Source organism: Labeo rohita, chromosome 11 (assembly GCF_022985175.1).
Source record: "Labeo rohita strain BAU-BD-2019 chromosome 11, IGBB_LRoh.1.0, whole genome shotgun sequence".
NCBI classification, from domain to species: domain Eukaryota; kingdom Metazoa; phylum Chordata; class Actinopteri; order Cypriniformes; family Cyprinidae; genus Labeo; species Labeo rohita.
The window spans coordinates 17,341,202-17,355,664 of record NC_066879.1 but is presented as its reverse complement, the minus strand read 5'-3'; the positions used below and the strand labels follow the sequence as shown (position 1 = coordinate 17,355,664).

The window sequence follows — 14,463 nt, the reverse complement described above, 5'->3', positions numbered from 1 at the left end:
GTGCCTTAAAATGCTGTCTGTGTAGGCAGCTCACTATGTAGGTGTTCACTTTATGCATTTCAGAACATCATTCCATATCGCAAACAAGCCTAAAGTGGTTAGCTGCACTGCAAAATACTTTGGTCTTGTTTTTCAGTGCAAATATTTAAACAGTCATAAATCAAAATAAATGTGTCAAAACTGTGTGAGTAAAATGTACGCTTCAAACAGCAACAAAACTCTGGCAATGGGGTGAGAAAATTATTTTTTGTACTCAGCTGAGATTTTTTTTTTTTTTTTTTTCATTGTTTTAAGTATAAACTCACGTAATTTTGATACATTTTTCAGAAAACGAGACTTAAATTAAAAAATTTTCTTTCTCAGGTAAATGCATCTTTCTTTAGGAGTTTTCAGATGTTTGTACTTGAAAGCAAAATAATTTTTGGGCAGACTAGCCTAGTTTTTTTGAAGGTTTTTAGTGAGTCTAGGGCATTTTTAAGGTGTGAAACAAGCTGTCTGATCAACTAGACCACTTAAACACAAGCCTGCAGCCATGGCAGGACTAAAAGACCAACAAACCACCTGCTGGTTTAAAGCATTAGCTCACTTCCAGAATAAAGATTTCCTGAATATCTACTCACCCCCATGTCATCCAAAATGTTTATGTCTTTCTTTCTTCAGCCGCGAAGAAACAACCCAGTCTCACGGTAGTTTGTGACATAGTCACGAAATTTGAATCTATTGATTCGTGTTCATCACGAATTTCCCCTTTTTTTTTTCGTGTCACTTAGCACGATTTTCAATCTAATGCATTTTAATAGGGATCAGTGCAAGGTACCCCTTCCATGTTTAAATCTTCACAATTGCAAAACTAGAAATGATTTCATAAATATTTATTATTTTGGAGCACATAACACCACTCCTACCCTAAAACTACCCACCTCTCAACTACATAAAACACAACGAAATGTAAGTACAAGCACATGTATTTATTGCAATTTATTGCAAAAATTGACCACAAACAGTAAAAAGGTATTACAAACATCTCGTGGTGCGTTCCAAATCTTCCAAAGCCATGCGATATTGTTATATAAACAGACAGTGAAATTTAAAGTTTTATTGCTGCAATCAGTCACAAGACACACGAGAGCCAATGCCATTTCACAATCAAAGCTTACGCAAGGCTTACTTCCCCAGCGCCAATTTTAAATGTGAACAGTAAACAGACAGTTTTACAGCAGATTGCGGATGGAGACAGTGAATGTTTTTCATGCGTTCTTCGCACAAATCAATTGGTTTACTTCGAAACACTTGGTATTTTTTTTTTACTTTTAAATAAACAGCATTTGTTGTCACGTGTGCCTGTTATATCTTTTGTTTTATATAATATACAAATGGGTAGGTTTAGGGGTGGGGCTGGGTTAGGTGCACAAACACGTCTAAATTGTGTAAATATAATGTAAATAATAATTTTATATGGTGGCTGATTAAACCGAAATCACTGAACGTGTTGCAGTGGCAGAAAGAAAAACGTGGTGCAGGCATGAAAATTACTCCCCATGGAAGTACATTATATTGAAAAAAAGGGGAAATTTGTGAATACGAATCAATAGATTACATTTTCATAACTATGTCACAAATTGCCATGAGACTGGGTTGGAAGAAATGACATTTTTTGAAGAAAACATTCCAGGATTTTTCCTCATATAGTGGACTTCAATGGTGGCCAATGGGTTGAATGTCCAAATTGGAGTTTCAATGCAGCTTCAAAGGCCTCTACATGGTTCCAGCCAAGGAATAAGTGTCTTATCTTGCAAAATGATTGATTATTTTCTAAAAAAAAAATACTTTTTCACCACAAATGCTCGTCTTGCACTAGCTCTGCGACTTCACGAATTACATAATCATGCTGGAAAGGTCACACGTAACGTAGGCGGAAGTACCGACTCAGAGTTTACAAAGCGAACATGCAAATTTTGAAATCTGAATTGAAGTACACAGACAAAGAATGTGATTTCCAATGTGATTACATAATACGTGAAGTCGCAGAGCTAGTGCAAGACGAGCATTTGTGGTTAAAAAGTATATAAATTGTCATTTTTTTTGAAAATTAAAAAATCGTTTTCCTTGAAAAGACCCTTGTTCCTCGGCTGGGATCGTGTAGAGCGCTTTGAAGCTGCACTGAAACTGCAATTTGGACCTTCAACCCATTGGCTCCCATTGAAGTCTATTATATGGAGAAAAATCCTGGAATGTTTTCTTTAGAAAACTTAAATTCTTTGCAAGTGAAGAAAGAAAGACATTAACATCTTGGATGATATGGGGGAGAGTAAATTATTAGGAAATTTTTATTCTGGAAGTGAAACAATCCTTTAAAGTAGTGATTTTCAGCATGGCAGCTGCAGAAATCTGCACAAAGATATTGTTAGTGCTAATCAAATTCAATATTTGCAAAGACCAAGAATGCAGAACATAAAGGACAGCATAACATCAGTAAAGCTAGGAAAACCTCTAACATTAGCCTATACAAAAGCATCACAGCGGGTCAAACTAGTCAGCAGGAAAGGTCAAATGAAACCTAAGACAAACAAGAAGCTGCTGCCTACGTCCTTTAAAATCAACATTAAATCTAAACTGTAAAGTAAAATAGGTTGCACATGCCCTTTAATGTTAAATGTAACTATTTATATCATATATAATCATAAGATAGACAACCGACAATGTTCTCTTAAGATTTTTCAGTAGCGATGACTGTGACAGCTGTGTCTATGTAAAGACTGAGTGAGCTCATAAAACAATGCAACACTTCCCTTAAATCTTGTTATTACTGCCATCATTCAATCAGGCCTGATTTGCATATCTATCCTTAGAGAGAAACTCTCCCAGCTTTTCTTTCTGTCATGACAGAACTTTCCAGCACAGCTAACGGGGCAGGGTCAACTTAGCTGGCCTCTGAATTAAGTAGCCTAAAAGCGATCAATGAGAATCATTTGCATGAGGATCGTTACTTTATTGGAAGGAAATGAAACCGTCTGTTCGCTCACGGTCTGTTGACCCGAGGGGCACCGAGCCATTTGATGGCTTTTAGCTCGATGGTAGTGAACAACTTCAAAGACATCAGGACAGGTGATACAAATGTGAAAGAGTTTTTGGATATACTTATAGACTAAGGTCACTCTTCATAGAGTTAAAGCTTAGAAAACAGATGAAAGTCTGGAAAGACTTTCTCAATATGAGGTATTTCCACATAAAGATATTAAGAAGCTATAGGAAAATGCATCCAAATATCTGCTTTCATTTTTCAAACAACTTTTGCAAAAATCAGCAGAAACACATTTCAAAAATATAAACTTCATTTTATATTTAATGATTTATAAAAAATCATTTGCATATAATGCAATCTGAATTCCTTGAAATATGAATATAACTGCATACGGTGACCAAAATCTCTGCTTGCGTTTGAATACAAAATGTCATTTGTGATAATCTATTGATCCCCATTTGACCCAGAAGGCTTGCATTAAATAAATAAAAAACAAACATTTTGGTCTATCGACTCATTTCAACAGTTTTTTGGAAGCTTAAAGGTCAGGAAATGTTTTTAAATTGGACTACTTTTCAAATATATTTTCAAAATGGCACAAAAGCTAACTTTTCCCAAGAACACATTACTATGACTACTGTTCAGAACAGACCTAACACCCTGAAGTGAACAGGTCAAGGTATCTGAGATCTTCTCATTAACAAAAATTGATAAGCAGTGCCATATTAGCAACATTTCAGTATACACATTAGGTTGAGAATATCAGTTTGAATGTGATGTCTTAGGGTTGAGTTAACTGAGCCACACTGATACACTGCAGTCTACTGTATCTGAAAACTATTTATAAAATGTTTTATATATCCAGACCTTATTTGTGCTACAATCAATATACAATGTTACAGATAATCTACCCCCTTTAAGTAATATATTACCATTTTAATAGAATATTATATACAATATCATATTATGTAATCATTGATTTTGATAACTGAGAACGATATCATAATACGCCTCCATATCATTTTTTAAACTAATCCTTGACCACACAATATCTGTACATCGATTTGCACAAGAAAAACCTAGTACAGCAGCAGGAACTAAAGACTAGTCTGACAAAAATACCACCACCACAATGCTGACATATACACTTTTCCAGAATCATTTAACATGAGAAAAGTTTGCTACCTAATGAAATTCAACCTAGTTTAAGAATTAGCTTGGTTGGTCATAGCAGAAGTACACTGTTGTAGACTTAAATAATACTGAAAGGCAAACTTGCCTTTGAAAACTTGCCAAAGAACAAAAAAAATTGCGACTTTGAGCTACGGTAACAATGTTATCAAAGACTTAAGAGACACAGGTTGATGCCAAGGACCTAAAAAGTTCAAACTTTCCCAAAATGCAGAATCGCCCAGATTTTAAAATGTTTCATCTTACCTCGGTCAGGTGAGGTGTGGGATTGAAGCCGCACATGTTGCAGACTTGGGTGTGGCACTGGGTGCAGAGGTTGTAGTTCGGGGTCTTGGCTGGATCTCCAACGTTTAGTTCAGTCTTGCACAGTGGACAGAACACTTTGGGCTTTGAAGAAACTTCCTGCCGTGGTGGACCTGGCTGTGCTGCGGGTTTAGCACCCGCTGCAGGACCTGGACCAGGCCCGGGAGGTCCCGGATGCTTCTGCGGAGGCTTGGGGGAGGAAGGTTGTTGGGCCGGTGGTGCAGTTTGCACCGGATCCACAGAAATCAAACTGCTGGCCTGGTTCAAGAGCGAAGCCCCGAAACCGAAGAGTTTTCCAAAGGGCTGTTCTGGTGGAGGTGGTTGACGGGAAGGGGAACTTCCGGCGCTGCGGGTCTGGTCTTGTCGTGGGGCCTGAGACTGGAATCCGGGGCCCGAGCGGGACAGGTCAGGCTGGGATGGGGCTTTGGCCATGCCTGGAAGAGGAACGGCACCTGGAGCTGGGGGTTTGCTTTGAGGGGCAGCTTGAGGGATGGGCTGCTTCTTAGGTTCTGGGGGAGGCTGGGACTGAGGTTGGGGTTGGGGTTGGGGTTTTGGTTGGGGTTTTGGTTGGGGTTGGGGTTGAGGTTGAGGTTGAGGCTGGGGCTGGGTCTGTGGGGGTGGTGTGGGTTGGGATACTGTCTGGGGTGGAGGTTTGCTGGGCTGGGACGGTGAGTGGATCTGCTGTTGGCTTTTCGATCGTGGTGTCTCCATATCCATCCCTAATGCCCTCTGCATTTGACAGTTCAGACACAACCACTCCTGCACCTGTGAAAGACAATGAACCAATTACTGATGTAATTACATCAAAAGATTGTTCAATATTTTCACAAAGAGAACAATGTCAATGTAAAAACATGAAGAAGATGGGGAGGAGAAAAATGAAAGTGGACTAGAAGACAAGGCATATTAGCCAGTTCCTTGGAAAAGCAGTAGAAGTTCTGAGTAACCCTGAAGACCTTGATTAGCTGGTCAAGCTTCCTGGAAGTCCATAATACAAGATCAACATCCAACCTTCTACAATAAACCAGCTTGGAAGTTTTAATTAACCCTGAAGACCTTGATTATCTAAATGCTTCCTGAAGGTCCACCATACATACAAAGTCTACATCCAACCTTCTCCACTAAATCTGCTTCTAAGGTTTGAGTAACCGTGAAGCCGTGAAGTAACCGTTATCTGGTTACGCTTCCTGAAGATCCACCATACAGAGTCTACATCCAAGCTTCTCCAATAAAGTTGCCAGGAAGTTCTGAGTAACCCTGAAGACCTTGTTTAGCTGGTTCAGGCATGTTTACTTGGAGTTGGAGCTAAACTCTCCAGGAAGGTGGACCTTCAGGGACACTCCTAGACCTACATCTATATCTAGGGACCAGAATATCAAAGATACTGTGTTCCAAACAGCACCTAGGAAAGGAAAATAATAATGATAGATATGCCTTTCAGCCTATTGAAACTCTTACATTCATAGGTAAAGTCTTTGAAGGGAATGGGTATAGAGATGACCACTACAGAATGGAACACGCCCAAAGCCTTAGGATAGCATCCACCAACCAAAATGCTACATGTATAAAACGTATGCTTCATTTAGAATTAGTAGCAGAAGTAGTAATATAACTGCTCATCAGCTACCTAACTGACAGAGTAATCACAATTACTTCATAATCTACGACAGAGATGTGACATGCGGCCACAGATAAATAGGATTCACTAATAGGATCAAAAGGCGTAAGTGACGTCCGGTCAGGACATCTGATTTCATGAATGGATTATAACCATACGAGGGGTTTGATGTTGAGTATATTAGCCCGTCTAGTGTCTGTCTGCTCATTCCATATTTGGAACTGACATGTTGAGACATGAAAGCTGACATGCCGGATTTCATATAACTGACCGACAAATCATATCATACAAAACTGTAACATCTGACAGCTCGACTGACACGATATGACACTGGTTACTCTGGGAGGGTTTCTGTTTACAGCTAAGAGAGGACACAGACAAATGTGTGCTAAACGGCCTTCAAAGCTTGGAGGCCCAGGATTGTGATCGCTGGTGATAAAACCATATTACATTTATGCAAAACTATGCCAGAGGTGGAGTAATAAACAAAAGAGCAATAAAGTAAATACTAAACACCAAAGGATGTTGATGCCTCAAGCTGAAAGAAAGAAAAAGTAAGGTTTGTTTAAAAATAAGTTTATGGCATCTAAAACAATTCTAAGGCATTCAGACATTTGTCAGCGTGAATTAAGCGTACAAAATGGTCTAGTTCTGTATTTTATGTTTAGCAAAAGTTATGTTGAACATGATATTGGACCAGTGAGAGTAAAGCTAACTTACTTTCTAACACTTGCTGATAAATCATGTACCCACCTAGTAAAGTCCAAGTATAAAAATAAACATTTCCCAAGGTGAATGTGTATGAGAGTGGCAGACACACCTTTCTCAGGTTAAGATGAGATGGCTGTCACATTGGGTCGGGTGTGATAACTGATGCCTGTCAATACCACACCAGTGCTCATGTAACATCCACTGACATCATGACAGCGTGTGTCTCATTATTGACCAAACTCACACCAGGCGAACACCTTCACCAACAGTTCGCCCCCACAAGAAAAACATCCGTGTGCAAGCATGTATCGAAGAGCTGACATGGTACTATATACAGTACATACTAAGACAAATATACAGTACACATCAGTTCAAAATCATGTATGTTTTCAGCATTCTAAATACTAATTCCAATTGGTTTGCTATTGAAAAATGAACCACAGAAGCATCTGATCTGTCACTGTACTGACACAGCGCTATTCTGTAAGATCATTTATCTCCTCTATAGCATTTCCACACATACTAGAACACATATGCACAAACGGTTTTCAATTACCCATTATCTGCACCACCGTACTTTTCATTTTTTCAACATAAATCCATTTAACAAAACTAATAACAACTACTGAAATATAATGACTTAATGGCTGTTCCAGAAATTACGTTTGTGAGTAAATGTTCTCGCTTGTATGAGCTTCTGGGTTATGAAGAAAGATAATGAGCAGATTTCTCATAGCCAGACGTGTCACAGGAGATCATTATTCTTACAGTTATTAACTCCAAACATTTCTGAAGGATTCAACTCGAACACAGTAATTCATAACCTTTAATTTAATCACGGTAAATATTTAAAGAGGCCTGAAAAATAATCGGTGCCCTTTCGATGCCTACAGTTCATCAACCAGCTGTTTGGATATTGGATAATTCTTTGCAGTGTGGATGTACTTTATTTTGTCGGCAAGGCTTTGTGTGACGGTCATCAGGTCAGACTCTGAGCCTGGGTGTGTTTGTGTGTGCTAGTTGGTGATGATGTCTCTAGAAATGCATGTCAATCAGTTTGAAGGACAGGGCAGTAGTCAAAGTCCAATTTCAGCAGCAGAGACACAGCAGACTGTGTATGTATGTGTGCGTGTGTGTAAAAGAGAGACATGTCTGCACTTGTCATTCAAACACACAGCAGATAAATACACTCAATACCCATTTGGACAGTTGGTAATTACAGAAAGACACACACAGACAACAGGTTTAGGTCACCTGTGCCAATCTGAGCTAGTATTTGCTCTTCATTTCGACTCTACCTTTTATTTCCCACTTCTTTGCGGTTTTCTTCTGCAGAGCCTTTTACCGAACACATCTCTCAAGCTCCAAGGTAAAAACATACCACAAAACACCTTAAAAATGATTCATATAGCCACATACTGTACAACAGCTCTGTATGGAGAGAAGACCAAGAGATCCAATGTCTGGAACAAATGTCCAATGACCAATCTGAATGTCAAATGGTGAGGCATATCAGGGCACTATTTCCTATTCTGAACATGATTACAAATTAGATTTAAGAGCTTCTGCACAAAGCAAGATTAACCTTGTATGGCTTGAAAAACAGTTGTACAGAATCCCTTATGGTGTCTTTGGGTCATTTTTGGAGCTCGACAGATGTGGACACTTTGAACTGTCACTTTATGAAATGGCTGCATAAAAATGTAAGATTCAAATGATCTATTTCCACAGAAAAAAATAACATGTTAAGAACAAGGATGAGAGTGACAAAAATTGGAAAAAATTGTCTATTGGACTCCGCCCATCCAAAGCCCGCCTTTTTTCCATATATGGAGTTGTGTTCTAATTGTAGCTTGGCCTATTCATTCAAACTACATGTTCTCCTGTCCCGCATTAATTCTGACTACTGGACTAACTAACTTAATTAGAGGAATAACTAGGTATGCTTGATATTATCGGACCGATATCGGAATCTGCCAATAATGGCTTTAAATGTAAATATCGGTATCAGCTCGATATAAAAAATTATGCCGATATGTCTTGCTGAAAATGGGAATAACTCACAAGTGCTCAGGGTGTGCCAGAGATTAGATCACATCAGCATCGTGGCTTATTCTTGAAGCAAAGTTTTGCCTGAATGATTAGATCCACTGTTTTGGATCGCTACACATACAAGAATGCACGTACTGAACGATGCGTTCTGTGTGTGATAGAGCAAGCAATAGCATGTGCAATAGCGGTGGCAGCCTCCCCCGTGTCCTAATGCCCGCTTTGTAAGGAGTTTTAATTCTGTAGGGGGCACTGTTGGCCTGGTAAAAATGTACAAATAACATTTAGACTGTGTTTCTGATATATAGATTATATATAGTTATTTTCAAAGCTTCAATGTACTGTCATTCTAAAAGAACTTTATGATTGTTTATTTAATTCTAACAAATACCTTTTTGTTAAACTAACCATAATTTAAAATAAAAAGGAAATATATCGGTATCGGCATTGGTTATCGGCCAAAATAAGTTAAAATATAAATATAAATATAAGTTAAAAATATCGGCATATCGGATATCAGCAAAAATCCACTATTGTACATCCCTAGAACTAACTACTTAGAACAGAATTAACATAATGAAGACACTGGCGTTCTTTCAAAACATACCTACAGTAGATGGTATTTTTGGAAAACAAAGATTTATTTTAACATCATAGACATATTTAAATGTTATGAAATCTAACATTTAAAGAGACACACACACATACACACACACACACACACACACACACACACATATATATATATATATATATATATATATACACATACATACATACATATATATGTTCTGAAACGGAAACGAGGAGGAATTTTATTTATATATTTATTTATTCATTTATTTATTTTTATATCAAACGAAAATTCATTTCCCAGTCACATTTTCTTGGTTAAAAAAACATTCCTTACACACTCCTTACAAATTTTTTTTATATTTTTACATTAACATTACAGTCAACAATCACAGTCGATCATAACCAGTCATATCCAATCATATCACGATGGAGGCATTTTTTGTTTAGAAAAACAGGTGACTTATACAATTTTCTAAATGTTATATTTTATAGTATCGGCATTGTTTTATTTTTGTAATATGATTTTTTTCTAATATTTTGGGGAGGCACTGCCTCCCTTGCCTCCTCACAGGAAACGCCCCTGATATAAATATATAAATATATATACAGAGAGCGAGAGAGAGATTCACATGTATATACAGATTTACATAACATCAAAGAAACATCTGTGAAGATACTGCTTAACATTTACATCGTTAGTCTTGCAAGTCTAACAATATGCTGCATTCAGCTGGGAATTACACATGGACGCATCTTGTTTATGTGTTCTTATGTATGTGTGTGAAGACTGCATGCGATTTATGAGAAACTAAATGTGCACAAGTTTATGCTAATATCACTCAGAGTGCATCCATACACACACACACACACACACTTCTTCCACTGATTTACACCCAAATGATGGTGCAGCACCCGAGGTATTGATTAGTCAGCTGGTGTGAGAGAATCCACAAGAAGAGGAGAATCTCTCAAAGACATTGAGCTGAATACTAACACTCACACACACGCCGCAGAACACACTGCACCCTTACAGAGCTCACTTAATAACATATTCACTGTACACGACTCACAGTCACATTTAAAGAAAACGCTCACACAAAAATGACATTTTAACATGATTTACTAGGGCATACCGGCATTTGGTAGTAACTGTGATATTTATAAAATGAAATATTAATATCATGTTAATACTATACATAATAATAATGAGAAAACTAACACTGCTAGATTATAAATAATACATCATTGCGTTTAAAATCAACTGTTTAAACAGTCATAGCCAATTAATGCTATTTTTTGTAGAAGATATTTTGTATAACAGACTGAAATAATTTATTTTTTATTAAATGATGTTCTTCTTCAGTTAACATGAAAAATTATGTGACTAAATCACTAAACCAGTGATCTGAATTTGATGAGAACAGTGAATGAATTGTTTTTTTTTTATTATTAAAGAACTGGCTGACGCAATTCATAAACCCAACTGGATGATTCATTCAACTTGCTAACTCATGAACTCTTTTCTTTACATATAATGAAAAGACTGAAATTTAGGTCATTTTTGTGTTTCCTTTTATTACATGTAACAAACAAAGCGAAGTTTAAAGGATTAGCTCACTTCCAGAATGACTGAAGAAAGAAAGACATGAACATCTTGAATGACAAGGCAGTGAGTAAATTACCTGTAAATTTTTGTTCTGGAAGTGAACTAATCCTTCAATTCATTTTTTAAATTGATTTAATAATAATCTTCTTCTTTAGTGAGTTAACATGTAAAATGCTGAGACAAAATCACTAAGCAGGTGATTTAAATTTGATAAAACCATTAAATGAATTGTTGCTTCAATTTTTATCAATGAACTGACCGATTCAATTCACAAACCCAACTGGATGACTCAAACTCTTTCCCGTACAGACTGACGGACAGAACTGAAATTTTATTCATTTTTTGTTGATTTAGTGATGATCTTCCTCTTTAGTAAGTTGACATGAGAAATGCTGTGACCAAATAACTGTGCCAGTGATTTGAATTTGAGAAAGTCAAAACTGTGAATGAATTGTTCTTTTTCAATGAACTAGCTGATGTGATTCATAGACCTAACTGCATGATTTATTCAACTCACTGACTTAATGATCCAGATATGACAGTTCTTGAATGAACAGCTCATTGGAACAACAAATAAAATGTATTTTATTATTATTTTTATTTGATTTAATTTAATTTAATTTATTTTATTTTTTTATTTTGTTGTTTTGTACATTTTATTTTTTTATTTTATGTTGTTTATTTTATTTTATTTTATCTTATCTTATTGTATTTTGTATTTTCTTTCATCTTTTTTTATTTTTATATTTTATATAATTTATATTTGTCCGTATTTTATTTTTTATATTATTTTTATTTTATTTTAATTTATTTCATTTTGTTTTGTTTTTTGTATATTATTTTATTTTATTTCATTTTACTTAATTTTATTTTCTATTCTATTTAGTTTTTTGTATATTATTTTATTTTTTGATTTAATTAAATTAAATTTTATTTTATTTTTTATTTTTTTCTATTCTATTTTATTTATTATTTTATTTTATTTTATCTTATTATATTTTGTAATTTATCTTATTTTATTTTTATATAATTGTATTTTTTATTTTATTTTATATTATTTTTTATTTTATTTTATTTCACTTTATTTCATTTTATTTTATTTTGTTTTTGTATATTATTTTATTTTATTTTTTTAATTTAATTTTATTTAATTTTAATTTTATTTATTATTTTATTTTATCTTATTGTATTTTGTAATTTATCTTATTTTTTATATAATTTTATTTTTTATTTTATTGTATATTTTTTTTATTTTATTTTATTTTATATTTTGTTTTTTGTATATTATTTTATTTTTTAATTTAATTTAATTTAATTTAATTTAATTTATTTTATTCTATTTAATTCATTATTTTATTTTATTGTATTGTATTTTGTAATGTATCTTATTTTATTTTTTATTTTATCTTATTTTTATTTTATTTTATTATTTTACTTTATTTTATTTTATCTTATTGTATTTTGTATTTTATTTTATTTTTTATATTATTTTATATTTTATTTTATATTATTTTATTATTTTAGTTCCACACAAGAAAGCCAGTCCTATAGGTTTGGAACAAAATGAAGGCAAGTGCAGTAAATAACTGAGAATTTTTTCCACTGTCTTCCACCTGTGCATAGTGTATATTTAGTATAAGGAGGAAGTAAACAAAACAAAAAAAGTATTGAAAAGAATGTTTTCTTGATTTACCAACCAGAACAGAACGCAGCTGGTGAGACGGAACAAGAGGACGAAATGATATGGATATGGAGAACAAGTGAAAAGCAAACAGACAAGCAGATGGAGTCACAATCAAAGAGTCATGTAGACAAATAGAGACACATCAGCTGCACAGACAGTCGTGTCGACAGCATTCTGTGGCATAAGAGCAGAGAGAAAGATAGAGGAGGCGAACTTCTGCCTGTTTCCAGACTAAAGCGGTTGAGACACAGACTGAATGCTGCAGTTTCCTAACAACAAACCACAGCAGCAAAGCGCTGAGCCGAAACTGGGACGAGACACATCAAAAGAGCATTCTGAAGGCCCCCAAATACTTTAAATATCTTTATAAACACCACACTAGAACACAACACAGCTTCGCTCCCGTCTCAACGGGCACCAGATTCATAAACTAATTCTTCTGCGCGAGAATTAGACCAAACTGACAGCTTATCAGAGCATATGAAGCACAAATAAAGCTGATTAATGGAAATGTGCTGGCGAGGAGTTTTAAAGGTGTAGAACTCTTTATTTGCAGAGTAGTGCCCCAGTGTACACTTGATGGGTAGCTTATAATTGAGGTGTTTAAGGATGATTAAAAACTACATCAGTTTGGTGTAATGAATGTGACACGTTGCAAGAGAAATGTTTCTGTGAATAATAGTGATCATAATAACAAAGTAATGAGAAAACTGAACTCTCCATTAAGGAGGAAATCAAAACGTTAAGCTATAGCTGCGCTCACGTCATTTTGGAATTACCATAATTATGAGTTTGTGGCTGTGAGGTTTTTACAACTTGCTTGGATGCGTAATTGCAAGTTAGAAACACTGAATTTTATGTTAGTTCCTGTGTTAGGGACGAATATACAGTGCTAAGTCAAATAAAAAAAATATTTACACATCTTTTCATGCATAGCTTCAGTAGAATACTATCAGCAGCATGGTAATAATATAATAATAATAATAATAATAATAATAATCATAATCATAATTATTATAATTAGTAGTAGTAGTAGTAGTAGTAGTACTATAAAAATAAGTATTGTTAAATTATTTATTAAATTGATTATTTCAGTTGATCATTAAATCAGAAAAGCATTTTTTACACTACTACAGCATAATACAATCAGTGACATAATAATAATAATTAGTAGTGGTTGTAGTAGATTCAAACCATTATATTAGATTTTTTCAAAAATAACAGCTAATGTTAGAATTATAATAATCATTATTATTAAACCACTATTGCAAAACAATTATTGAATTAAAAAATAAACAGCATAATCCTATCAGTAGTTAATAATTCTTTAATAATAATAATAATAATAATAATAATAATAATGTATTATTATTATTATTAATAAATCATTATTGCAAACAATTCAATCAGTAAACTAATTTATAAAACTAATTTATAAATGTATAAAACATTGCTTCTGTATAAATTATTTAGTTCAATCAAAAATAACAATAATAAAATTTAAATTTAAATTATTTATTATTACTATTATTATTATTAAATAATTATTTCATCAAATAATTCAGCAGTAAATCAACAGTTTGTTAAAAAAAACATTGTTTCAGTATTAAGTAGTTCAATAATAATAATAATAATTATTATTATTATTATTATTACTATTATTATTATTAAATAATTATTGAATAAAAAAATCATTGCTTAAT

At 34.2% G+C, this 14,463-nt stretch overlaps 1 protein-coding gene across 2 annotated transcripts in view; it reads right to left on the bottom strand.

Annotated features, from left to right (window-relative positions):
* bsnb (bassoon (presynaptic cytomatrix protein) b) overlaps window positions 1-14,463 on the bottom strand; it is a 98,735-nt gene that overhangs the window by 54,580 nt on the left and 29,692 nt on the right. For both annotated transcript variants that reach the window (XM_051122373.1, XM_051122374.1), the window contains exon 3: window positions 4,460-5,281. In XM_051122373.1, coding sequence (XP_050978330.1) covers window positions 4,460-5,281 — 822 coding nt within the window. The remainder of the gene's footprint in view (window positions 1-4,459; window positions 5,282-14,463) is intronic.